At 43.9% G+C, this 25,980-nt stretch overlaps 3 protein-coding genes across 44 annotated transcripts in view; all 3 read left to right on the top strand.

Annotated features, from left to right (window-relative positions):
* LOC134033077 (protocadherin gamma-A11-like) overlaps nt 1-25,980 on the top strand; it is a 127,965-nt gene that overhangs the window by 80,468 nt on the left and 21,517 nt on the right. For 2 of the 42 annotated variants that reach the window (XM_062477234.1, XM_062477211.1), the window contains exon 1: nt 88-2,852. The exons of 35 other annotated variants lie outside the window; for them this stretch is intronic. In XM_062477234.1, the coding sequence (XP_062333218.1) occupies nt 420-2,852 (2,433 nt within the window). In that variant the 5' untranslated portion in view covers nt 88-419. Of the gene's footprint in view, nt 1-87; nt 2,853-2,925; nt 5,732-6,341; nt 8,842-23,220; nt 25,854-25,980 lie in introns of those variants that run through there. 5 more of the 42 variants (XM_062477233.1, XM_062477209.1, XM_062477215.1 and 2 more) reach the window with 4 other exon arrangements.
* On the top strand, nt 16,275-18,919 carry LOC134032810 (protocadherin gamma-C5-like). The gene has a single exon (XM_062476875.1). The coding sequence runs from the start codon at nt 16,409-16,411 to the stop codon at nt 18,917-18,919; it is 2,511 nt and encodes an 836-aa protein (XP_062332859.1). The 5' UTR covers nt 16,275-16,408.
* On the top strand, nt 19,748-22,392 carry LOC134032808 (protocadherin gamma-C5-like). Its single transcript, XM_062476872.1, has one exon. It carries the CDS (start codon nt 19,918-19,920, stop codon nt 22,390-22,392), a length of 2,475 nt encoding a protein of 824 aa, XP_062332856.1. The 5' UTR covers nt 19,748-19,917.

Genomic DNA, 25,980 nt, shown 5'->3' with positions numbered 1-25,980 from the left:
TAATGGGAGGATCTAGATAGGTGTTTGAAGCTTCTATTTTTAACTGTTTTGGTATTTCGAACGTCATAATTGTAATTTGATTATGTGTTGTAACTTGATGATTTGCCTGAAATGAAATAGGTGTCCACCGTTCAATTCAGTTTTATTCCGTTAGAAACAGGAGTGTAGTTCAGTAAATTGGACTCAGTGGGACGCTGTTGATCAGTGTTGCACAGTTCGGCCTGGTCGCTAGCAGTACCTCCCCCAGCACCCATATTGGAGAAAGAAACGCACCAGAGCGCACAGTCCGGTTTACAGAGAACACTAGATACTGAGGCTGGAAAGAAACGATCTGGTTGTGAATTAGGCAACCTGAAGTCGTTTGTTTTTAATATTTGCCACTGTATGCTACTGGGATATTACACGTTGTTTTAAGGATAATGACACGTTTTGGTTTCATGGCGCACGAGAAAATATCGGATAGTACAATGACACGGAAGATACTGTTGTTCATCTCGGTCCTCTCTCTCGGCTCCGTGCACGCGCAGGTCAGTTATTCTATTCCCGAGGAAATGTTGAAAGGCTCTTTAGTTGGTAACATAGTACAGGATTTAGGTTTAGATATAAAGAGACTGAAATCAGGTAAAGCTCGTATTTATACTGGAGACAGCACAGAATACATCGAGTTGCATAAAGAAAGGGGAGTCCTCCTCATCAAAGAGAGAATAGACCGTGAAGCTTTGTGCGGTGAGACGACGCCTTGCGCTCTACATTTTCAGATTATTCTAGAAAACCCGATGGAATTTTATAGTATCACAGTTGAAATTACAGACATTAATGATAACACTCCATTTTTTGTAAAAAAAGAAGTCAAGTTCAAAATTAGTGAATCTGCAGTAAGTGGGGCAAAATTCGCATTAGAGAAGGCTACCGATCTTGATGTTGGTATTAATGGTCTTCAAAGCTATTTGCTTCAACCTACGGATCATTTTGCTCTTAAATTAAATAATCAAGCAGGTGGTAGTAAGAATGTTGAAATGGTTTTAAAGAGACCCCTAGATCGAGAGAAACAGGAGCAGGTATCGTTAGTACTGACTGCCATAGATGGAGGCGAGCCGCAGATGTCTGGAACAATGCAGATACTCATCACCGTATTAGACGTCAATGACAATGCGCCTGTTTTTACTCAGCCTGTGTATAAAGCTACAGTCACAGAAAATGCCCCGAAAGGTACAGTTGTGACTACAGTTAGCGCTTCAGATGCCGACCATGGTTCAAACGGTAAAATTACGTATTCAATTACGAATATTCAAGAAAATGCTCGGGGGTTGTTTGAGATTAATGATGAAAGTGGCGAGATCAGAGTAATTGGGACAATTGATTATGAAAAGGCACGTCATTTTCAAATCGATTTACGTGGAAGTGATGATGGAGGACTGACAGATTCATGTAAATTAACGATCGATGTAGTTGACATGAATGATAACATGCCCAACATCAATATAATGTCCAAGTCAAATATTATATCTGAGGATGCCAAACTTGGTACTGTAGTAACAATGATTAACATTCAAGACCAAGACTCTGGGGAGAATGGTAAAGTCCAGTGCTCAATTAACGATAATATTCCTTTTGAAATGAAGTCAGCATTGAATGGTTTCTTTAGTTTAGTGACTGATAGTGAATTGGACCGAGAGAGAGCGTCTGAGTATAACATCAGTGTCACGTGTTCTGACGAGGGAGTGCCCTCGCTCTCCAGCAGCGTCACCCTCACCTTACAGATATCAGATGTGAATGACAACGCACCTGTCTTTGAGAGGAGCTCATATGAGGCCTACATTATAGAAAACAACACACCGGGCCTCTCTATATTCACAGTGAAAGCCAGAGACGCTGACTGGAACCAGAATGCTCGTGTTTCTTACATACTGGAGGACTCCTCGATTAACGGAGTGCCCGTCTCCTCATATGTGTCCGTTAGTGCTGATAGTGGAGTCGTCCATGCAGTGCGCTCTTTTGACTACGAGCAGATCAAGGACTTCCAGTTCCACGTAAAAGCGCAGGATGGAGGCTCCCCTCCACTCAGTAGCAATGTGACTGTGAAAATAATGATCCAGGACCAGAACGACAACGCACCACAAGTTCTGTACCCAGTCCAGACTGGCGGCTCTCTGGTGGCTGAAATGGTGCCTCGTTCAGCAGATGTGGGCTATCTGGTCACTAAAGTGGTGGCTGTTGATGTGGACTCTGGACAGAATGCCTGGCTCTCCTATAAACTGCAGAAAGCCACAGACAGGGCGCTGTTTGAAGTGGGCTTACAGAATGGGGAAATAAGAACTGTTCGCCAAGTGAATGATAAAGATGCAGTGAAACAAAGGCTCACTGTTGTAGTGGAGGACAACGGGCAGCCCTCTCGTTCAGCTACAGTCAATGTTAACGTGGCGGTGGCCGACAGCTTCCCTGAAGTGCTCTCGGAGTTCACTGACTTTACGCACGACAAGGAGTACAATGACAACCTGACTTTTTACTTAGTCTTGGCTTTGGCTGTAGTTTCATTTCTGTTCATCACATGTTTGGTGGTTATTATATCAGTGAAAATATACAGATGGAGACAGTCTCGCATCCTCTATCATTCCAATCTCCCGGTGATTCCTTATTATCCACCGCGTTACGCAGACACTTTGGGGACTGGAACTCTGCAGCACGTGTACAATTACGAGGTGTGCAGGACGACTGACTCCAGAAAGAGTGACTGTAAGTTCGCCAGACCGGGTAGTCAGAACGTCCTGATAATGGACCCCAGCTTGACAGGAACCATGCAGCGGATACAGAGTGAAAAGAGCATCTTAGACGAACCAGATTCTCCTCTTGAGGTTAGTCAACTTAAATCAACAGAATTATAATGGGAGGATCTAGATAGGTGTTTGAAGCTTCTATTTTTAACTGTTTTGGTATGTCGAAGGTCATAATTGCAATTTGGTTATGTGTTGTAACTTGATGATTTGCCTGAAATGAAATAGGTGTCCACCGTTCAATTCAGTTTTATTCCGTTAGAAACAGGAGTGTAGTTCAGTAAATTGGACTCAGTGGGACGCTGTTGATCAGTGTTGCACAGTTCGGCCTGGTCGCTAGCAGTACCTCCCCCAGCACCCATATTGGAGAAAGAAACGCACCAGAGCGCACAGTCCGGTTTACAGAGAACACTAGATACTGAGGCTGGAAAGAAACGATCTGGTTGTGAATTAGGCAACCTGAAGTCGTTTGTTTTTAATATTTGCCACTGTATGCTACTGGGATATTACACGTTGTTTTAAGGATAATGACACGTTTTGGTTTCATGGCGCACGAGAAAATATCGGATAGTACAATGACACGGAAGGTGCTGTTGTTCATCTCGGTCCTCTCTCTCGGCTCCGTGCACGCGCAGGTCAGTTATTCTATTCCCGAGGAAATGTTGAAAGGCTCTTTAGTTGGTAACATAGTACAGGATTTAGGTTTAGATATAAAGAGACTGAAATCAGGGAACGCTCGTATTTATACTGGAGACAGCACAGAATACATCGAGTTGAATAAAGAAAGGGGAGTCCTCCTCATCAAAGAGAGAATAGACCGTGAAGCTTTGTGCGGTGAGACGACGCCTTGCGCTCTACATTTTCAGATTATTCTAGAAAACCCGATGGAATTTTATAGTATCACAGTTGAAATTACAGACATTAATGATAACACTCCAATTTTTGATAAAAAAGAAGTCAAGTTCAAAATTAGTGAATCTGCAGTAAGTGGGGCAAAATTCGCATTAGAGAAGGCTACCGATCTTGATGTTGGTATTAATGGTCTTCAAAGCTATTTGCTTCAACCTACGGATCATTTTGCTCTTAAATTAAATAATCAAGCAGGTGGCAGTAAGAATGTTGAAATGGTTTTAAAGAAACCCCTAGATCGAGAGAAACAGGAGCAGGTGTCTTTAGTACTGACAGCCATAGATGGAGGCGAGCCGCAGATGTCTGGAACAATGCAAATACTCATCACCGTATTAGATGCCAATGACAATGCGCCTGTTTTTACTCAGCCTGTGTATAAAGCTACAGTAACAGAAAATGCCCCAAAAGGTACAGTTGTGACTACAGTTAGCGCTTCAGATGCCGACCATGGTTCAAACGGTAAAATTACGTATTCAATTACGAATACTCAAAAAAATGCCCGGGGATTGTTTGAGGTTAACGATGAGAGCGGCGAAATCAAGGTGATAGGTACAATTGATTATGAAAAGGCCCACCATTTCCAAATCGATTTACGTGGAAGTGATGATGGAGGACTGACAGATTCATGTAAATTAACTATCGATGTAGTTGACATGAATGATAACATGCCCAACATCAATATAATGTCCAAGTCCAATGTAATATCTGAGGATGCTAAACTTGGTACTGTAGTAACAATGATTAACATTCAAGACCAAGACTCTGGGGAGAATGGTAAAGTACAGTGCTCAATTAACGATAATATTCCGTTTGAAATGAAGTCAGCGTTAAATGGTTTCTTTAGTTTAGTAACAGAAAGTGAATTGGACCGAGAGAGAGCGTCTGAGTATAACATCAGTGTCATGTGTTCTGACGAGGGAGTGCCCTCGCTCTCTAGCAGCGTCACTCTCACCTTACAGATATCAGATGTGAATGACAACGCACCTGTCTTTGAGAAGAGCTCATATGAGGCCTATATTATAGAAAACAACACACCGGGTCTCTCGATATTTACAGTGAAAGCCAGAGACATTGACTGGAACCAGAATGCTCGTGTTTCTTACATACTGGAGGACTCCTCGGTTAACGGAGTTTCCGTCTCCTCATATGTGTCCGTTAGTGCTGATAGTGGAGTCGTCCATGCAGTGCGCTCTTTTGACTACGAGCAGATCAAGGACTTCCAGTTCCACGTAAAAGCGCAGGATGGAGGCTCCCCTCCACTCAATAGCAATGTGACTGTGAAAATAATGATCCAGGACCAGAACGACAACGCACCACAAGTTCTGTACCCAGTCCAGACTGGCGGCTCTCTGGTGGCTGAAATGGTGCCTCGTTCAGCAGATGTGGGCTATCTGGTCACTAAAGTGGTGGCTGTTGATGTGGACTCTGGACAGAATGCCTGGCTCTCCTATAAACTGCAGAAAACCACAGACAGGGCGCTGTTTGAAGTGGGCTTACAGAATGGGGAAATAAGAACTGTTCGCCAAGTGACTGATAAAGATGCAGTGAAACAAAGGCTCACTGTTGTAGTGGAGGACAACGGGCAGCCCTGTCGTTCAGCTACAGTCAATGTTAACGTGGCGGTGGCGGACAGCTTCCCTGAAGTGCTCTCGGAGTTCACCGACTTTACGCACGACAAGGAGTACAATGACAACCTGACTTTTTACTTAGTCTTGGCTTTGGCTGTAGTTTCATTTCTGTTCATCACGTGTTTAGTGGTTATTATATCAGTGAAAATATACAGATGGAGACAGTCTCGCATCCTCTATCATTCCAATCTCCCGGTGATTCCGTATTATCCACCGCGTTACGCAGACACTTTGGGGACTGGAACTTTACAGCACGTGTACAATTACGAGGTGTGCAGGACGACTGACTCCAGAAAGAGTGACTGTAAGTTCGCCAGACCGGGTAGTCAGAACGTCCTGATAATGGACCCCAGCTTGACAGGAACCATGCAGCGGATACAGAGTGAAAAGAGCATCTTAGATGAACCAGACTCTCCACTGGAGGTTAGTAAATGTATTTCAATGTTAGGCTATTGGTTCAGTCATTCAAAACTATGTAATCAGTCTTCGCACACCGAATGTATTTCAAATCAAACGTCAATCTTCCAGTCATTCCGTAATACCTGCCCCTTTACGCTGACATAGGAAGGACATGTACTCTCAGACTTATTTAAATATGACGTATGTGGGACGATTGACTCTCAGACTAGTGACATTAAATACGTCAGACCTTGGCTTCCAGTCAGAGTATCATTAGTCTGGTACACAGTGGTACACAGACTCTCCCTCACACGCAAAGAGACAAGCTGACTAAAGATGATGGTACCCAGGTGAGAAAAGAGAGAGGGCTACACTGATCTGACACAGGTCAATTCCTTACAGTTAATGATTATTTTAGTTTTTTTTAATTTTATTCTCGTTTCGCGATCTTCAAAACTACTACTACATTTCTGCAGTATTTATTTAGGACTGTAAGTGCCGCTGTTGGTTAGTACGAGGATAATAGCTCATCTCAATGCCCTTCCTCTCCTCCCCTCTTCACAAAAGCGCAGCGCTTTTCTTCCTCAATACCTTCTTGAGATAGCCTACCAAACCATAGCGCAATTCTTTGGTTGGGGACTCTACTAGAATTATTTTTAATCCATTGTGGAGATATTCGTTTTTTCGTTGACACCCACCATTGGCAGAGAGAAATGTGTTTTCGTTATCGTGGCTCAAGGAGCATCGCCTCCCAGATCTGGATATGGCCGGGACAGCTGCTGTTTCTCTTCTTTGTTACTAAGATAGCTTTTGGACAGATTCGTTATTCCATTCCCGAGGAAATGGCGAAGGGTTCGCTCGTGGGGAATATTGTGCAGGACGTAGGTTTGGATGTTAAGAGGCTGAAATCTGGCCGAGCTCGGATATTTACCGAGGACAGCAGTGAGTACATCGGTCTGAATACAGATAAAGGGACGTTGGTAGTAAAAGAAAGGATAGACAGAGAGGAGCTCTGCGGCCAATTATCTCCCTGTTCTCTGCATTTCCAAATCATACTAGAAAACCCGATGGAGTTGCATCGAATTGACGTGGAAATATTGGATATTAATGATAATGCTCCTCTATTTGCGAAGAAGGAAATACAGTTTGAAATCAGTGAATCTGCAGCCCCCGGTGCTAGATTCTCATTAGACAGTGCTAAAGATCCAGATGTTGCTTTGAATACACTCCAAACATACACCCTGATGCCGAGTGATCATTTTAAATTAAATACACTATCTCGTCCTGATGGTACAAAATATGTTGAAATGGTGCTTCAAACAGCCCTTGACAGGGAAAAGGTTGAGGAGCACATGCTAACATTAACTGCATATGACGGCGGTAGCCCTCATAAATCTGGATCGGTGAAAATTAACGTTATTGTCTTAGATGCAAACGACAACGCGCCTGCATTTAGTCAGTCTGTTTACAGTGTAACATTACCTGAAAATACGTCTAAGGGAACCATAGTCATAGGCGTAAGTGCAACTGACGCAGATCAAGGATTAAATGGTGAACTAACCTATTCGTTTTCTCAAAGTACCGATAGCGCATCCGATTTGTTTAACATTGACGCATTTTCAGGGGAAATTACCGTTAATGGTAAACTTGACTTTGAGAAATGGAAACAGTATGAACTAAATATCGAGGCGAAAGACAAAGGGGGTTTGACAGACACCAGTAAGGTGCTCATTGAAATGACTGACGTCAACGACAACGTCCCCCTTATTAGCATAATTTCCTTCTCTAACCCCATCCCCGAAGACTCGCCACCAGAAACTGTTATAGCGATGTTTAACATCAAAGATTTAGATTCCGGGAAAAACGGACAAGTTAAATGTTCTATCAGTCGAGATTTACCCTTTCGGATAAAGTCTTCATCTTCAAATTTCTATAGCTTAGTGTCTGATGAAGTTTTAGACCGCGAAACAGTTCCTGAGTATACCATAACAATCACGGCCACAGATGAGGGGTCTCCCTCTTTTTCCACGAACAAGACACTGACACTGAGAATATCAGATGTCAATGACAACGCCCCACTGTATCCCAAGCAATCTTACACATCTTACATTAGTGAAAATAACTCTCCTGGTACGTCGATATTGTATGTTAAAGCCAGCGACAGAGACACCAACAACAATGCGCTCATTTCTTATTTTCTCGAGGATAATCAAGTGAATGGAGTTTCAGCCTCATCTTATATTTCAGTGAATGCAGAGAGCGGAGAGATTCTAGCTGTGCGTTCTTTTGATTATGAGCAAATAAAGGAGTTCCAAATTCGCGTCAAAGCGCAGGATGGAGGCTCCCCTCCACTCAGTAGCAATGTGACTGTGAAAATAATGATCCAAGATCAGAACGACAACGCACCTCAGGTTCTGTACCCAGTCCAGACTGGCGGCTCTCTGGTGGCTGAAATGGTGCCTCGTTCAGCAGATGTGGGCTATCTGGTCACTAAAGTGGTGGCTGTTGATGTGGACTCTGGACAGAATGCCTGGCTCTCCTATAAACTGCAGAAAGCCACTGACAGGGCGCTGTTTGAAGTGGGCTTACAGAATGGGGAAATAAGAACAGTTCGCCAAGTGACTGATAAAGATGCAGTGAAACAAAGACTCACTGTTGTAGTGGAGGACAACGGGCAGCCCTCTCGTTCAGCTACAGTCAATGTTAACGTGGCGGTGGCGGACAACTTCCCTGAAGTGCTCTCAGAGTTCACTGACTTTACGCACGACAAGGAGTACAACGACAACCTGACTTTTTACTTGGTCTTGGCTTTGGCTGTTGTTTCATTTCTGTTCATCATGTCTATCATAGCCATCCTGTCAGTGAAATGCTACAGGTGGAGACGTGAGCGCATGTTCTATAAATCCAACGGGAACCTTCCGGTCATTCCGTACTACCCGCCCCTTTACGCTGACGTAGGAGGGACAGGTACATTGAAGCATGTGTTTAATTACGAAGTGTGTGGGACGACTGATTCGACAAAGAGTGACATTAAATACGTCAGGCCTTTCAGCCAGAGCACGTTGAGCGTTGACATAAATGGCACCATGACGGTGCCAAGGCCAAGCAAGGGCACGGAGGATGTGATGTCAGAGGTGAGCCACGGTCGGCATTTGCTCTTTCACAATAACTATGATTTGACCAACCATATTGTAACTATCGAATCAGGTGGGCTAACTTTTAGCTTATTGTAATTTAGTGCTAGTGCTTAAGTTAGAATACACTTAATTTAATATCATAAACCCATAACCATCATAATATGCTCTTGTATTTTTTAGTTTCTTGTCTTTCACGGCTTTGGTCCATGTTTTAATCAACCAACAACATTAGGCAGTTACATATGTATTTTACTGCAGCTTATATCAGAGACGTTCATTCATTGCATGTAAGATGTGTAGAACAGTAAGATTTATGCTTTTCCCAATTCTTCTGTTGAATACTGGCAATAGTACTGATAGAGTTGACTGTGATATCATTATCTTTAACCTGTCCTTTTATGCATAGTTTAAGGTACATATCAGGAGTCGGGCTATAAATCAGAAGGTTGTTGGTTCGATTCCCGGCCTTGCAAAATGACGCTGTGTCCTTGGGCAAGGCACTTCACCCTACTTGCCTCGGGGGGAAATGTCCCTGTACTTACTGTAAGTCGCACTGGACAAGAGCATCTGCTAAATGACTAAATGTAAATGTAAATATCATGTAAGCAATGCTATGCATCTATAGAAATAGATGCCATTACAGAGAGGTAGAGAATGCCATATGAGAAGGATAATTGCACATAGAAACGACTGTGTTGATAACAGGTCTGGAACATGTAGGAGAAACAGGGCTGGACTGCTGCAGTAGAAAAGCATCACTGCAGTCTTTTTTTCTTCCTCATCCCTTGCTCCATCTCTCCTACACACACAGTGCACTATTTCTCACTGACCTAGTTCCCTCCCTCACATGCTGCTGTGATATTCCTGGCGCTGAGCTGTACGCTTACAAAGAAAGATGGAGTAAAGGATGGTCAGATATGCTATAGGAGAGAGAAAGATGGGGAATAATAAAAAAGGAAGAAGGAGAGGGGAAAGGGGGATGGGAAGAATGGATAACGTGTGAGGAGAGGAAGGGACTGCTGCTTGCAGGGAGTCTGAGAATTAGAGAGAGAGAGAGAGAGAGAGAGAGGGGGGGGGGGGGAGGGAGGAGGAAGACTTGTGGTAGCTGGCCTTCTCTCCACACCATCCATGTGCTGCTCCCCGGCTGTGTTAGTGATGCATGGCAGCCATTTTGAACCACAGCCTCTCTTTGTTGTCAGAGGAGCGTTCCGGCATGGCGAGGAGGGTTATGTAAACAACATCAGTGCTTGACTGGGGAGCAGAATGTGGTGTGTGAGACCTGGATGACAGACAGAGAGATGAGACAAGTCTAAATGACAATATATGAAACATCATGGGGATTTTAATGTATACATGTAATGTAATACAGTCAGTAATGTATGTATTATGTATCATTAACGTATGTAGAATGGATGTATTGCAGTGAATCAGGATAGTGGGATTGACACAGAGAGAAAGAGGGAAAGAGAAACAACCCGTCTGATAGAGGAAGAAAAGGATGAAAATAATGTGGAAAAATACTGCCATATGGCTGTGTGGTCCAACAAAAGAGACTGCTGATTCCCCAGTTTTTCCTTGATACTCTTCTCCCTCCATCTTTACAACTGGCTGCCCATTAAAGAGAGGTCATTACCATGCCTATCCCCCCGTAATGTGACCCCCAGGTCTTTATATTTACCATGGGGGGGAGGGGTGGGGGGTTAGGTCACCTCATAAATTGTGAGTGAGGAAAGAGTAACTGTCCTTATGTCTAGAGAGACTCCACATGGATGTTGAGACTGTTTGGCCAGCTTAGGCTCTCGGTGGACATACTGAAGATAGTCATTTAGTAGTGAATTCTTTGTCAGTTTCAGTGAGTTATGAGTAAATATATTTGCTTTGTGAGTGGCAGAGCTTACAAAAATATAGGCCTACTTGTTTTACAATCGTCTTTGTGCTTTTGGTGTGCAGAGACTGGTATACACCTCTCATTAACACCACTCACAACCTTAGGTTTTACAGTGTCAATCTGGTAAACTCTGGAAGCAGTCTATAATCATTAATGTCCCACATCTGTGTCCGCTTTACCTGTGAAGGCTGTGGTTTAATCATCAAGGAACGTTCTCAGGCTTGTTAGCGAGGAAAGCTTTTACAGGAGGTAGTAAATCCTGGCCCCTGCAGTGTCTCTGCGGGGGTCAGAGACCCCAGACATCCGAAGCACCCCTCCTTCTGCCCTTGGTTGGTTTGGTCCAGTAGATACTTTTGTGTGTTTAGATTTGGTCATTTCTAACAGCTCCCAGCAATTTTACTTAACTTTCCCACTATTCTACAATGTTCAAAGTACAATGCAATGTTCTACTTCTTATAAAGTGAGTCAGTCGTTTATTTTGGGAAACCTGAACATGAAAACCTGTTATTATCTTTTCCTGCTTTGAAGCTGTTAGCTGTTATTTGCTGCCATTTTGGATCTAGCATCAAGCAACATACCTGTAGTTTCCCAAACATGTGTGTTTCCACAGTGCTATCATTTGAATCTGCTCCCCCACATCCCCTAGGCCATTGTTTATGTACTGTACTTCCTTCCTGGTCGGCCTAGCCGTCTGGAGAGCAGCTGTCAGTGTATTAGTGTGTGTCTTCAGAACAGCATGTTAGACTGCTTAGTAGTGTCATCACTGTGTGTGTGTGGTGAACTGGATAGAGTCTAAGATGTTTGTTTGAGAGTATGTGGTCCCCTGCGTAGTATAAAGTAGTGTGGTTAGAAGTTCTAATCCTCAAAAATCTGCTTGAGTACATCAGATATTTGATTAGATCCTATGGATGTTGTCGGATTATCTGAGTGTGTCCCAGTATCTGCACTCAAAACCCATGTACTATATGTGCCCATACTGTAAGCACTTCATTGTAGTGAAAGTGGTTTGTGGTTAGCATACCAATATACTTGTGCTCTGGGCAGTCACTTGCTTGATGAGTCACATGATGCTTCCCGTTTAGCTTTAGTAACTAGGACAGGCAACTGTAACTCACCCACATACCAAGACACAGGAAATGAAGCATTCCAATGGGCACTGTTCTATACAATATTAGTTCCAGTAGTAAAGCCCTGTGAGTCTGAACATACTGATCCCCTGAAAGGGATTACACCAGGGATTATTTAGGGCAGAGTGACAGTGGGGCAAGTCCAGACTTGGGTTACGTACAAACACACACACTTATACACTCACATGTAAACAAATACACATACGTACTCATACATACACAAAATACCACACGTAGAAACAAGAACAGGAATACACATTCAAATAGAAACACTTCCTTGTTGGATGTTGGATGTGTTGTCTTTGCTGTCTCTGATCCAGTTGACTGCTTAGTCCCATCACGGTCATTTTGTGGTGATCTGAAACGAGGTCAAGTGACTCATTGAGTCAAGGCCTGGGGCTGAACCCCACCACACACTGGAGGAAAAATACTTGGTACTACAGTTGTGTTCAGTGTGACTTTCGGGGTTAGCACCATGATGAATGTCAATGTGATTGGTGTGATTACTTTATAAAGAAGAGATTTGATAATGAGGATGTGTGTGCGTGTGTCAAAGGCCTTTCAGTGGTTGTACTTTCTCCACCATCCCACACTAAAGATGTAGCCTGTCCTTGTCTCTTTCTTCCTGATCTCGTTCCTTCTCTGCCTCCCCCCCCTTCCCCTCTCTCCAGCTGCACCATTCTGCTGCAGATGAGAGAGAGAGAGAGAGAGAGAGAGAGAGAGAGAGAGAGAGAGAGAGAGAGAGAGAGAGAGAGAGAGAGAGAGAAAGAGAGAGCGAGAGAGAGAGAGAGAGAGAGACTGATCTGAACATTTTGTCCTTTTTGTGTGCCATGCTACATATTTGGGTCCATAATTAAACCTGCGTACGTCTCTCTGTGTTTGTCACAGCTAAACTGTATCTCTAGATGAACATCAGACAGGACATCAGTATGTTTCTGCAGTTAGATAACATTGTGTTGCTCCTTTCTGAATGACATTCATTGCTACATTACTGTTATTGTCAGTGGCAAGAAAATATGTATTATGAAATGATAAGGTTTGCGTGAGATATATCTCTTGTACGCATCCGGCACCAACACCTCATCTCCTTTTCTTTCCCTCGTTCATTCCTTTCTTTCTTCCCCTCTGCTGTTTTCAATCGAGGTCTTTTTTTCATCACAGCCAGCTCCCTGGAAGAGAGGTGGGATGTGTTGCCACAGCAACAAGCTGACTCACTGGCAGGACTGTACCATTATTGGTTGAGCCACAGGGGGGCAGCAGCAGATACAAGCGGTTGTGGCTACTGGGAGGGTAGGGAGACACCCCTGTTTGGGTGCACTGTTCTCAGCCTCCAGGTCTGATAGGTGGGTGAAGAGGGAGAGTGTTGGGGTGTGGGGGTGGGGATTTTTACCTCTCTGTGTCAGATGGATACTGCCCTTCCTGCTTGTTTTCACAGATTAGGAAATGGCTGAAAAGACGATCTTGTTATAGACTAGGTTGTATTAAAAATAATAAACTGGCAGCTTCAATTTTGTTCCATATATTTTGCTTTATTACTGTGTATTTAAAGCAATATCATCATACTGTATCCATATAATTACCAAACACACAAACACATACACTGTGTCTTGCAGGTCCTCATCTATTATTCTGGTCTGTTCTGCAGCTTTTGCTTTGTTCTGCCTTGCTCAATCCACAGTCCCACACAGAGCTCATTAATAAAGCATATCCTATCCATGGGCATCGCCTCGAGTCCCCCTGCTGTTGCTTTATGGGGTTTGCAGGCTGCAGGGGAGTGTTCTGCCGAATTCTAGTGTTCTGTGTTCTGTTTCTGATGGTCTGGGTTCTGCAGATCTGGGTTCTGCAGATCTGGGTTCTGCAAGGCTCGGTTTTGCAGCTCAGGCTTTTTATTGCAAATGTTTCTCTAAGTCAGTGGTGGGATTGTATTTCTCTTTCACACTTTTTAAAATTCACCATACTTCTCTTGTACCCTGTGTTTCCTCTATATCCTGGTCATTCTCTTTATCATTCACTCTCTGAATCCCTCACACGCTACACAAAGACCCTTTGTACATTTCATTGATTCAACAAATTATTGCTTTTTTTGCTTTCATACTTTACTCTGAAGTACCACAACACATACAGTACCAGTCAAAAGTTTGGACACATTTTCCCATAAACTTTTGACTGGTACTGTACATGCACACAAGACACTCACACAAACAAACACAGCACAGCGTCCTAAAGTTACATTTACTTTCACATGTCAGTTAATAAACATGACCGCCAGCTAATGTTGAAACTGTAAGCGCATAATCATGGTGGCTTGGACGGTAAGTATCAGGTCTGAGTGTCTCCAGAGTCAGACTGGGCATGTGGACCACCACACTAACCGACATGTCTTCTTCTCTCTTTCTTCTCCTCCATGTCCTCCCTCCTCTGCTCCTGCCACTCCTGTTCTCCTTCCTCCAATCAAGGTAAGAGATACTCTCTTGTATCATGACTACACTGTCAAGAACATGTACAGGACACATGTTCATTATTATAAGAGTTGTGACTGACTGAATGGTTGTCTGGCCAGCTGACAGTCTGGCTGACTTATACACGGGTTGACTGACTGACTGACTGACTGACTGATTGACTGACTGGCTGTGGCTGACTGATTTACATGACAACCAGACAGGTTAAGAGACACGGATGGATAACTGGCATAAGCGAGCGACATGGTCCTTCAGTATACAGTATGTCCAGGGATACTTACTGACTGACAAGACAACATGAGAACACATAGACCACATGCATATATGTAGTGAAACGCTGCATCTATACAAGGGGGCTGAAACCAAAAACACAACTGCATGTGACCTCAATGTGTGTGAGTCTCTGTGTCATGTAGGCCTATGAAGATACTGTAGATGACCACATTGCCATTTAATTGTGCATCCCTCTGACTTCTCTGTACATAGTGTGTTTGCACAGGGCATGATGAAGTGTTCCTTCAGTTAGGACTACTGAACAACAAAACGTTCCTCATGTATTATGAAAAATTTTGGAACACAAATGCACAAAAAAAACATTACAGGTTATTTGTATGTACTTGATGTCAAAGTCAGGTCTGCATATGTCTTTATATGCATTTAGAGCGAGTGAAGGAGTGAGATGGTGCGTTGTTTTGTTGGGGCCACGCGGCTGCTCTTTTTGTTTTCAAACATGCAGCAGCATGAGCTAGCCGCCTGTGTGGCGCTGTTCACCCGTGTGGTGCTGAAATCTGAATCCAGAGCACTATGGCGGCGCGCTCCTCTCTCTCTCTCTCTCTCTCTCTCTCTCTCTCTCTCTCTCTCTCTCTCTCTCTCTCTGCCATTTGAATCGCTCAGTTCCACTAATTTGATATGATCTATATTATCTACAATCACTGCTCTTATAATCATATAATTGTACAGTGGTTTGGTTCTTTTTAGAATCAATGCTTCGATGTTTCAGAAAATCTGACTGGTGTGGCTTTGTTGCTAGGCAGATATAGTATTCTGACATAATCATGCACCCCTATAGATTGACTTTGATTGGTGGCTCGTACCCGTACGTCACAGTATTTCACAGCAACGCAGGGCTGTTCAACTGTCAGGTTGTAATCGAATCGCGTGATGGAATCATTTGTGTGTGCACGTCTCTCTCACCTCCCGACTTTGTGTGTTTGCAACTGTGCGGATGAGAGAGAAGTAGAGGTAATGCATGAGAGGGAGAGAGGGAGAGAGGGAGAGGAGGAGGCGGAGTACATAGAGAATGCGCTTCCCTCTCTTTACACTTGCTCTACAGACCTCCATACGGGTATTTTTACGCCGACTCGTGCTGAAAGCATTACTATGATCCACGTGGGGCGCTTTGGTGACGTGTGTACACTGCACTTGCTGTGTCTTACCACTGGACGGCAACGAAGAGCCTCTCTCCGTCACACCTGTATCACAGACCAGTAACACTGTAGAGTACATGTCTTTATTGAATATGGATCTCTAAAACAGACTATCTTTTGTCGTGGTGAAACTCCTAATTTAATTAGAAATTTTGTTCGTGTTGTTGATGATAAAAAGTTGATATGACTTGGTTAGACATGACTTTCATGTAGATGAAGATAATTGTAATTGTTGTTATGGTGACTTCAATGATGCTTGGCAGGTTAAGAAAATGACAATGTCAGCTGCAATAATAGTCATTATGAAATAATATTTAAGTTGATACATTTGAACTATAGCCTAATATGGCACTGAACTATAGAGGAGCCCGCTATCGTGTGGCTGTGTCTTTAAACGTTTTCCAAGCTCTTATTGGTGGAATACAATTGCCACTGTGCACCAATAGTATGCAAAACTGTACAACGAGATCTACTCCCTCCCCTCAGCCACAGCACCGTAACCCTACAATGCACAGTTAGAGGAGGAAGATAGATGCGCATGAAGCGTCTCCATCACTCCATCATAAAAAAATGAAAGGTGCTAATATTGGATATCTGTTATCGCGAAGGGACATATTTTTCATGCATGAATTGTAACGGTTTTGGTTTTCTTGTCGTGTAAGGATGTGGAACAGGCTTCCTGAATGCCAGGTGCTGCTTTGGTGGCATATTTTCTTTCTCTTGTGGAGTACAATTGACGGACAGACTCGCTATACCATCCCGGAGGAACTGAAACAGGGCTCTGTTGTAGGAAATCTAGCCAAAGATCTGGGCTTGGGACTGTCTGAGATTTTTGACCGTAAATTGCGCGTCGCCTCCGAGGCTGGGAAGCAGTATTTCAGAGTGGATGCGGGGAAGGGCGAGCTGGTCGTCAATGAGAGGATAGACAGAGAGACTTTATGTGGACAAAGCGCGAGCTGCATATTACCGCTGCAGGTTGTCATTGAGAACCCCTTACAGTTACATCGTATTGAGGTGGAAGTACGAGACATAAATGACAATTCACCTACTTTCACCAGCAATGACATTACGTTAGAAATAGCAGAATCAACCGTTGTCGGTGTGCGTTTCCATTTGGAAAGCGCAGAAGACGCTGATGTTGGCAGTAGTGCACTAAAATCGTACACTCTCAGCAAAGACGAATGTTTCAGTTTAAAAGTAAAAGAAATTGAGGATGGGAGGAGGGTTCCTGAGTTGGTTTTAGAGAAGCCTCTGGACAGAGAGAAAAAAGCTACCCATAAACTATTATTGACAGCGCTAGACGGAGGAAACCCCGTCAAATCCGGGACTTCACAAATTACTATAACCGTTCTGGACAATAATGATAACATGCCTGTATTTGAAAAGACAGTGTATAAAGTTAAGATTCGAGAAAATAGCTCTAAAAGTACATCTGTTTTGAAACTGAAAGCAACAGACGCAGACGAAGGTCCAAATGGAGACATACTGTATTCTTTTGGAAAGCGCACACCTGATTCTGTGCTATCGATGTTTGAAATTGATGCGTTGACTGGTGAAATGTTTTTGAACGGTGAACTCGATTACGAGAAGGATTCCTCATATCGTATTGATATTCGTGCGAAAGATAAAGGAACGCCTGAAATGGAAGGACATTGTCGCGTGCAGGTAGATGTGATAGACGTTAATGATAATGCCCCAGAAATTGTCCTTACCTCTCAACCGAGCCCTGTGCGCGAGGATGCACCAAGTGGCACGGTGGTTGCTTTATTAAGCGTGCGGGACCTTGACTCTGGGGATAACGGTAAAATGACGTTACAACTCCCAAAGGGTTACCCTTTTACTCTGAAATCGTCATTTTCTAATAATTACGCACTGGTCACAAGTGAAGCTCTGGACCGAGAGAGTTTCTCACAGTATAATATTGAAATAACAGCCACTGATTCTGGCTCTCCTCCCCTCACCACGAAAAAAACAATACCTGTCAGTATCACTGATGTAAACGATAATCCCCCTAAATTTAGCCATCCCTCCTATAATGTGCATTTGAAAGAGAATGGTTTCCCAGGCTCCATACTCTACTCGATATCCGCAACTGACCTGGATTTAGGAGACAATGCCAAGATCTCTTACTCCATCCTGGACTCCAAGGTGCAGGACGTGTCTGTGTCCTCCTATGTATACATGAACTCTGATAACGGCAGCATCTACAGCATGCACTCGTTCGACTATGAGAAACTCAAGGTGTTTCAGATTCAGGTACAGGCAAAGGACCACGGCTCTCCATCTTTGAGCAGCAACGCTACTGTCCATGTTTTTATCCTGGACCAGAATGACAATGCCCCCGCTGTCATTTACCCCTCCGCTGCCCTGGGCTCGCTCTCTCATCAGAAGATGCCCCGCTCTGCTAAAGCAGGCCACCTGGTTACCAAGGTGACGGCCGTGGACGCAGACTCGGGCCACAACGCCTGGATCTCCTATAAACTGGCGGAGGCCACAGATGCGTCTCTGTTCAGTGTCAATATTTACACGGGGGAGGTGAGGACTAAACGCGCTGTGTCTGAGCAGGATGACTCCTCTCAGAGGCTGCTAATAGAGATAAAAGACGACGGGGAGCCGGTCCAGTCAACCACAGTCACGGTGGCCATACTGATAGAGGACGGGCTACACGAACCCATCTTAGACCTCCGACAGAAAGCGCCTGAGCCCAGTAAGAAAAACGGTAGAATCACCCTCTATCTGATCCTCTCTCTGGCCTCGGTGTCCGTTCTTTCTGTGCTGACTTTTGTTATCTTAACTGTGAGGTGCGTTAAAAACAGCAGCGGTAGTTGCTGCATGAGACGGGCCGACTATGACGGTTACACGAACCCCAACAGAAACCTGCAGATCCAGCTCAACAGTGACGGGCCTATTAAGTACGTGGAGGTCCTGGGAGGGGACATGTTGTCTCAGAGTCAGTCTTTCAGGTCCTGCCTCTCTCCCATGTCAGAGTTCAGTGATTTCACCTTCGTTAAGCCCAGCAGCACCACTGACTTTAAGGAGATGATCAGCGTTCTAGACGCGTCTTTACCCGACAGCGCCTGGACCTTTGAGAGCCAGCAGGTGAGGAGAAAAAATATTTATTGTGATGCTGACCATTTTGGCTTTACTTCGTTTAATTTTCATCGCATTTACTGAAGGTTTCATAATGACATGGTACTGATGATGATACCGACACATGATTAAGTTATAATTGAACACTCCGTCTTTAAAAAAATATTCGTACTCGTATCTGTGTGATGGAAACTGTCGTCTGTAACTGTGACGTTACAATGGGACAATGTTTTGACATTCGGCTCAGTTTCCATCATTCAATCAACATTTTATACATTGCTTTTTGTTGTTTTAGGTGGTTTTTCATTTGTTTAAGTTGTTCTCTTTCCAGCCCGCACTTCTAAAACAAAATTCAGCACCATACGTGTGCTGCGACTATAGACTGGTGTGGTCAGGGATATTTTATTTGTTATAGATGTTCTGATGTGTTTTGTAGTTAGTATTTGATCTGCTAATTCCAGTTGCAAAGTAGACTCAGCTTTGTGGGGTTTATCTTTTCAGAACCATCAATGTGGACAGCGACTTTGTGTTAGACACACAGAGAGGATAATACATGACTGTTCCTTCAGCCTAGCATTTACAGACCCTGGATGGAGCTCCATCCCAACTGCTACATACATCAATACTTTGAGCAATCATATTGTAGTTGGGATAATTACATTTTTTAAACAATATCCTTCCATTTAGAAGTGTATAATTGCATTGAAACGGTGTGTTTCTCGATCTAGTCTCTCTGTGCCAGTTGATGATAATTTACAGGTAGCTGTGGCTTTAAGAGCACCCTTTTCTCTACCCCTTATTGGGTGTTACAGATGGGAGCTGTGCACCAATAGGATGTAGAACTGTACAAAGAGATCTACTCCCTCCCCCCAGCCACAGCACCGTAACCCTATGCTCAGAGCTGGAGGAGAGAGAGATGCATACACGATGATGGAATATCAAATGGCAGTTACAGCCTTCATTCTAGCAAATACTTTTCGAAAATGACTAATTAAATATGTTATTTTTTGTCTTGAAATTTGATATGAACTCCTGTTTGGAGGAAAATATATGTGGGCGAATTGTGTTGTAACGGATAAGGGATGACAAAGAGAATGGGATACCGAGACTGGAGGTGGCTGGCTCTTTGGTGGCATATTTTCTTTCTCTTGTGGAGTACAATTGACGGACAGACGCGCTATACCATCTCTGAGGAACTGAAACAGGGTTCTGTTGTAGGGAACCTAGCTAAAGATCTGGGCTTGGGACTATCTGACATTTTTGATCGTAAACTGCGCGTCGCCTCCGAGGCTGGTAAGCAGTATTTCAGAGTGGATACGGGAAAGGGCGAGCTGGTCGTCGAGGAGAGAATAGACAGAGAGACTTTATGTGGACAAAGCGCGAGCTGTGTGTTGCCTTTGCAAGTAATAATCGACGAGCCGTTACAGTTGTTTCGTGTAGAAGTGGAAATACAGGATATCAATGATAATGGACCAGTCTTTGCCAAGTTCGAGAATGTTTTGAATTTAGCAGAATCCACTGCTGTTGGAAGACGGTTTACATTAAAAGGCGCAGCAGATCCCGATGTAGGCACAAATGCATTGAAATCGTACAAATTGAATCAGAACGAGCACTTAGCTTTGAATGTAAAAACCAACAAAGATGGAATAAAAATACCAGAGTTGGTGTTACAAAAACAGTTGGACAGAGAAAAGCAGCCAGCTCATAAACTAATACTGACTGCTTTAGACGGAGGCAACCCTGTCCGATCAGGAACAACAGAGATTACAATTAATGTTCTGGACAATAATGATAACCCCCCTCAATTTCAAAAGGCTCTGTATGAAATTCCTGTTAGAGAAGATGCGCAGAAAGGAACAGTTATTTTGACGGTTAAAGCTGTCGATCTTGACGAAGGAGAGAACGGTGAAGTATCTTATTCGTTTGCTGAGGATACATCCGAAACTGTCTTAAAAATATTTTATATTAACCCTGAGACTGGTGACATATTGGTTAATAATGTACTGGACTTTGAACAATGTAGTAAATATGATTTTGACATCAGAGCGAGTGATAAAGGAACACCTGCGATGGACGGACAATGTACTGTACAGGTGCAGATTCAAGACGTAAATGACAACTCTCCTGAGATTATTCTCACTTCTCTATCAAGTCCTGTAAAAGAGAACTCTCCCGTAGGTAGCGTGGTCGCTTTAATTAATGCGAAAGACATGGATTCAGGCAACAATGGTAAAACTAGTTTAAGTTTGCCAACAGATTGTCCCTTTAAATTAAAGCAGTCATTTTCTGACCATTATGCACTAGTGACAGACTCTAAACTAGACAGAGAAGTGAATCCCCAGTACATAATTAAGATAATTGCCTCTGATGCGGGTTCACCATCGCTGACAGCAGTCAAGGAAATCATTGTAGACATTTCAGACGTAAATGATCACCCACCAATGTTTTCTCAACCCACTTACACAGTCTATGTGAAAGAGAATTATCCACCTGGTAAAATATTATGTTCAGTGTCAGCTATGGATCCAGATTTGGGAGACAATGCCAAGATATCTTACTCCATCCTGGACTCAAAGGTGCAGGACGTGTCTGTGTCCTCCTATGTATACATGAACTCTGATAACGGCAGCATCTACAGCATGCACTCGTTCGACTATGAGAAACTCAAGGTGTTTCAGATTCAGGTACAGGCAAAGGACCATGGCTCTCCATCTTTGAGCAGCAACGCCACTGTCCATGTTTTTATCCTGGACCAGAATGACAATGCCCCCGCTGTTATTTACCCCTCCGCTGCACTGGGCTCGCTCTCTAATCAGAAGATGCCCCGCTCCGCTAAAGCAGGCCACCTGGTTACCAAGGTGACGGCCGTGGACGCAGACTCTGGCCACAACGCCTGGATCTCCTATAAACTGGCGGAGGCCACAGATGCGTCTCTGTTCAGTGTCAATATTTACACGGGGGAGGTGAGGACTAAACGCGCTGTGTCTGAGCAGGATGACTCCTCTCAGAGGCTGCTTATAGAGATAAAAGACGACGGGGAGCCGGTCCAGTCAACCACAGTCACGGTGGCCATACTGATAGAGGACGGGCTACACGAACCCATCTTAGACCTCCGACAGAAAGCGCCTGAGCCCAGTAAGAAAAACGGTAGAATCACCCTCTATCTCATCCTCTCTCTGGCCTCGGTGTCCATTCTTTCTGTGCTGACTTTTGTTATCTTAACTGTGAGGTGCGTTAAAAACAGCAGCGGTAGTTGTTGCATGAGACGGGCAGACTATGATGGCTACACGAACCCCAACAGAAACCTGCAGATCCAGCTCAACACTGACGGGCCTATTAAGTACGTGGAGGTCCTGGGAGGGGACATGTTGTCTCAGAGTCAGTCGTTCAGGTCCTGCCTCTCTCCCATGTCAGAGTTCAGTGATTTCACCTTCGTTAAGCCCAGCAGCACCACTGACTTTAAGGAGATGATCAACGTTCTAGACGCGTCTTTACCCGACAGCGCCTGGACCTTTGAGAGCCAGCAGGTGAGAAGAAATAAAAAAGTGGGAATCTGAACATTCTGGGGTTTATCTTAACCTTCATCACATTCATTGAATGTGTCACATCCCATGTTTTGATTATTATACTGACATATCATGAAAGAAATGTAGACCTACCTGCACTCATTTATTTTGTATTTTATTTTTTACACTCAAACTCTAAATGTTGTGACTGTCATCTGTGACAAGTGGGACAATATTTTGATGTTTAACTAATTTTCCATCAATCAGTCATTAACACACGCCAGCCTTTTTGGTTTCGTTGTTGTAGGTCACTTTTAAGTTCATAGTTTATTTGTTTTTTTTTTGCTGAATGGTGATTTGTTCAAGTTAATCTCATTCCAGCTCACAGCTTTATTACAGGATAATGTGTGCTGTTTGACCTGCGTAATGCCAGTTGTAAAGTCTAGGCTCAGCTTTGTGGGGGTTTATCTTTTCAGCACCATCGATGTGGACAGAAACTCTGTGTGAGACCACAGTGGGGTTTGTAAAAGACCGTTCCTTTAGTGCCTAATATGTAAACAAACTCTGGATAGAGCTTCATCCCATTGTTATTTGCTACACTGCTTTGAGCAAACGTATTGTAGTTTGTCAAAAAATAAAATAAATATACTTACCTTAGGAATTAATGTTGACTGATTACACTGCAAATGGTTGTTTGTCTATCCAACATCTCTTGTGTCACATGATGAGAGCTTACCGGCAGCTGTGGCTTTAAGAGCACCGTTCTCTCTACCCCTTATTGGGTGTTACAGATGGGAGCTGTGCACCAATAGGATGCAGAACTGTACAAAGAGATCTACTCCCTCCCCCCAGCCACAGCACCGTAACCCTACGATGCTCAGAGCTGGAGGAGAGAGAGATGCTCGTATACAGAAGATGATGGAATATCAAATGGCAGTTACATCCTTTATTCAAGTAAACATATTGGAAAATGACTAAAGAAACATGTTTTTTGGTCTTGGAATTTGATTTGAATTTCTGTTTGGAGGAAAATACATCTGGGCAATTTGTGTTGTAACGGATAAGGGATGACAAAGAGAATGGGATACCGAGACTGGAGGTGGTTGGCTCTTTGGTGGCATCTTTTCTTTCTCTTGTGGAGTACAATTGACGGACAGACTCGCTATACTATCCCGGAGGAAGTGAAACAGGGTTCTGTTGTAGGGAACCTAGCTAAAGATCTGGGCTTGGGACTGTCTGAGATTTTTGATCGTAAACTGCGCGTCGCCTCCGAGGCTGGTAAGCAGTATTTCAGAGTGGATACGGGAAAGGGCGAGCTGGTCGTCGAGGAGAGAATAGACAGAGAGACTTTATGTGGACAAAGCGCGAGCTGTGTTTTGCCTTTGCAAGTAATAATCGACAAGCCGTTACAGTTGTTCCGTGTGGAAGTAGAAATACAGGATATCAATGATAATGGACCAGTCTTTGCCAAGACTGAGCATATTTTAGATATTGCTGAATCCACTGTTTCTGGGACGCGGTTTCCCCTGAAAGGTGCCTCGGATCCCGATGTAGGCACAAATGCGTTAAAATCCTACAAACTAAGTCAAAATGAACATTTTGCATTAAACGTAAAAAACAGCAAAGATGGAATGAAAGTTCCAGAGCTGGTGTTACAGAAACAGTTAGACAGAGAGAAACTGCTAGAGCATAAGCTATTTCTCACTGCCACAGATGGAGGGAATCCAGTCCGTTCAGGAACGACAGAGATCACTATTAATGTTCTAGACAATAACGATAATGCTCCACAGTTTGAGAAATTGCTTTACGAAGTCCCTCTCAGAGAAGACATGGAAAAAGGGACCGTAATTTTAAAGGTTAAAGCTGTTGATATTGACGACGGGGAGAACGGCGAGGTCGTATACTCATTTGCTGAGGATACATCAGAAAGTGTCCTCAAAACATTTCATATTCATACGGAAAGCGGTGCAATATCTGTTAATGGTGTAGTGGACTACGAACTGTGTAGTAAATATGATTTTGACGTTAGGGCGTCTGACAAGGGAACACCTAAGATGCAAGGCCATTGTACTGTGCAGGTGCAGATTCAAGACGTGAATGACAATTCTCCTGCGATAATCCTCACTTCTCTATCAACTCCAATAAGAGAGGACTCTCCCATAGGCAGCGTGGTCGCTTTAATTAATGCGAAAGACATAGATTCAGGCAACAATGGCAAAACAAGTTTAAGTTTGCCGACAGATTGCCCCTTTAAATTGAAGCCGTCTTTTTCTGATCATTATGCGCTAGTGACTGATTCCAAACTCGATAGGGAGAAAAATCCCCAATACAGAATTAAGATAATGGCCTCTGATGCGGGTTCACCACCACTGACAGCAGTCAAGGAAATTATCGTTGACATTTCAGACGTAAATGATTTTCCACCAGTGTTTTCTCAACGATCCTACACAGTCAACGTGAAAGAGAATTATCCGCCTGGTAAAATATTATGTTCAGTGTCAGCTATGGATCCAGATTTGGGAGACAATGCCAAGATCTCGTACTCCATCCTGGACTCCAAGGTGCAGGACGTGTCTGTGTCCTCCTATGTATACATGAACTCTGATAACGGCAGCATCTACAGCATGCACTCGTTCGACTATGAGAAACTCAAGGTGTTTCAGATTCAGGTGCAGGCAAAGGACCACGGCTCTCCATCCTTGAGCAGCAACGCCACTGTCCATTTCTTTATCCTGGACCATAATGACAATGCCCCCGCTGTCATTTACCCCTCCGCTGCCCTGGGCTCGCTCTCTCATCAGAAGATGCCCCGCTCCGCTAAAGCAGGCCACCTGGTTACCAAGGTGACGGCCGTGGACGCAGACTCTGGCCACAACGCCTGGATCTCCTATAAACTGGCGGAGGCCACAGATGCGTCTCTGTTCAGTGTCAATATTTACACGGGGGAGGTGAGGACTAAACGCGCTGTGTCTGAGCAGGATGACTCCTCTCAGAGGCTGCTAATAGAGATAAAAGACGACGGGGAGCCGGTCCAGTCAACCACAGTCACGGTGGCAATACTGATAGAGGACGGGCTACACGAGCCCATCTTAGACCTCCGACAGAAAGCGCCTGAGCCCAGTAACAAAAACGGTAGAATCACCCTCTATCTCATCCTCTCTCTGGCCTCAGTATCCGTTCTTTCTGTGCTGACTTTTGTTATCTTAACTGTGAGGTGCGTTAAAAACAGCAGCGGTAGTTGTTGCATGAGACGGGCCGACTATGACGGCTACACGAACCCCAACAGAAACCTGCAGATCCAGCTCAACAGTGACGGGCCTATTAAGTACGTGGAGGTCCTGGGAGGGGACATGTTGTCTCAGAGTCAATCGTTCAGGTCCTGCCTCTCTCCCATGTCAGAGTTCAGTGATTTCACTTTCGTTAAGCCCAGCAGCACCACTGACTTTAAGGAGATGATCAACGTTCTAGACGCGTCTTTACCCGACAGCGCCTGGACCTTTGAGAGCCAGCAGGTGAGAAGAAAAACATATTCATGACGCTGAACATTGTGGGTTTACTTTTATCGTATTTAGCCTATCGAAAGTGTCACATTATATGACATATGATTACATTAATTTAATTGTGCACTTTTTATTTCTC

The sequence above is a fragment of the Osmerus eperlanus genome, chromosome 13, assembly GCF_963692335.1.
Source record: "Osmerus eperlanus chromosome 13, fOsmEpe2.1, whole genome shotgun sequence".
In the NCBI taxonomy this organism is placed as follows: Eukaryota; Metazoa; Chordata; class Actinopteri; order Osmeriformes; family Osmeridae; genus Osmerus; species Osmerus eperlanus.
Note: the sequence above shows the minus strand (reverse complement) of the source record. Positions and strands in the feature narration are given on the sequence as shown.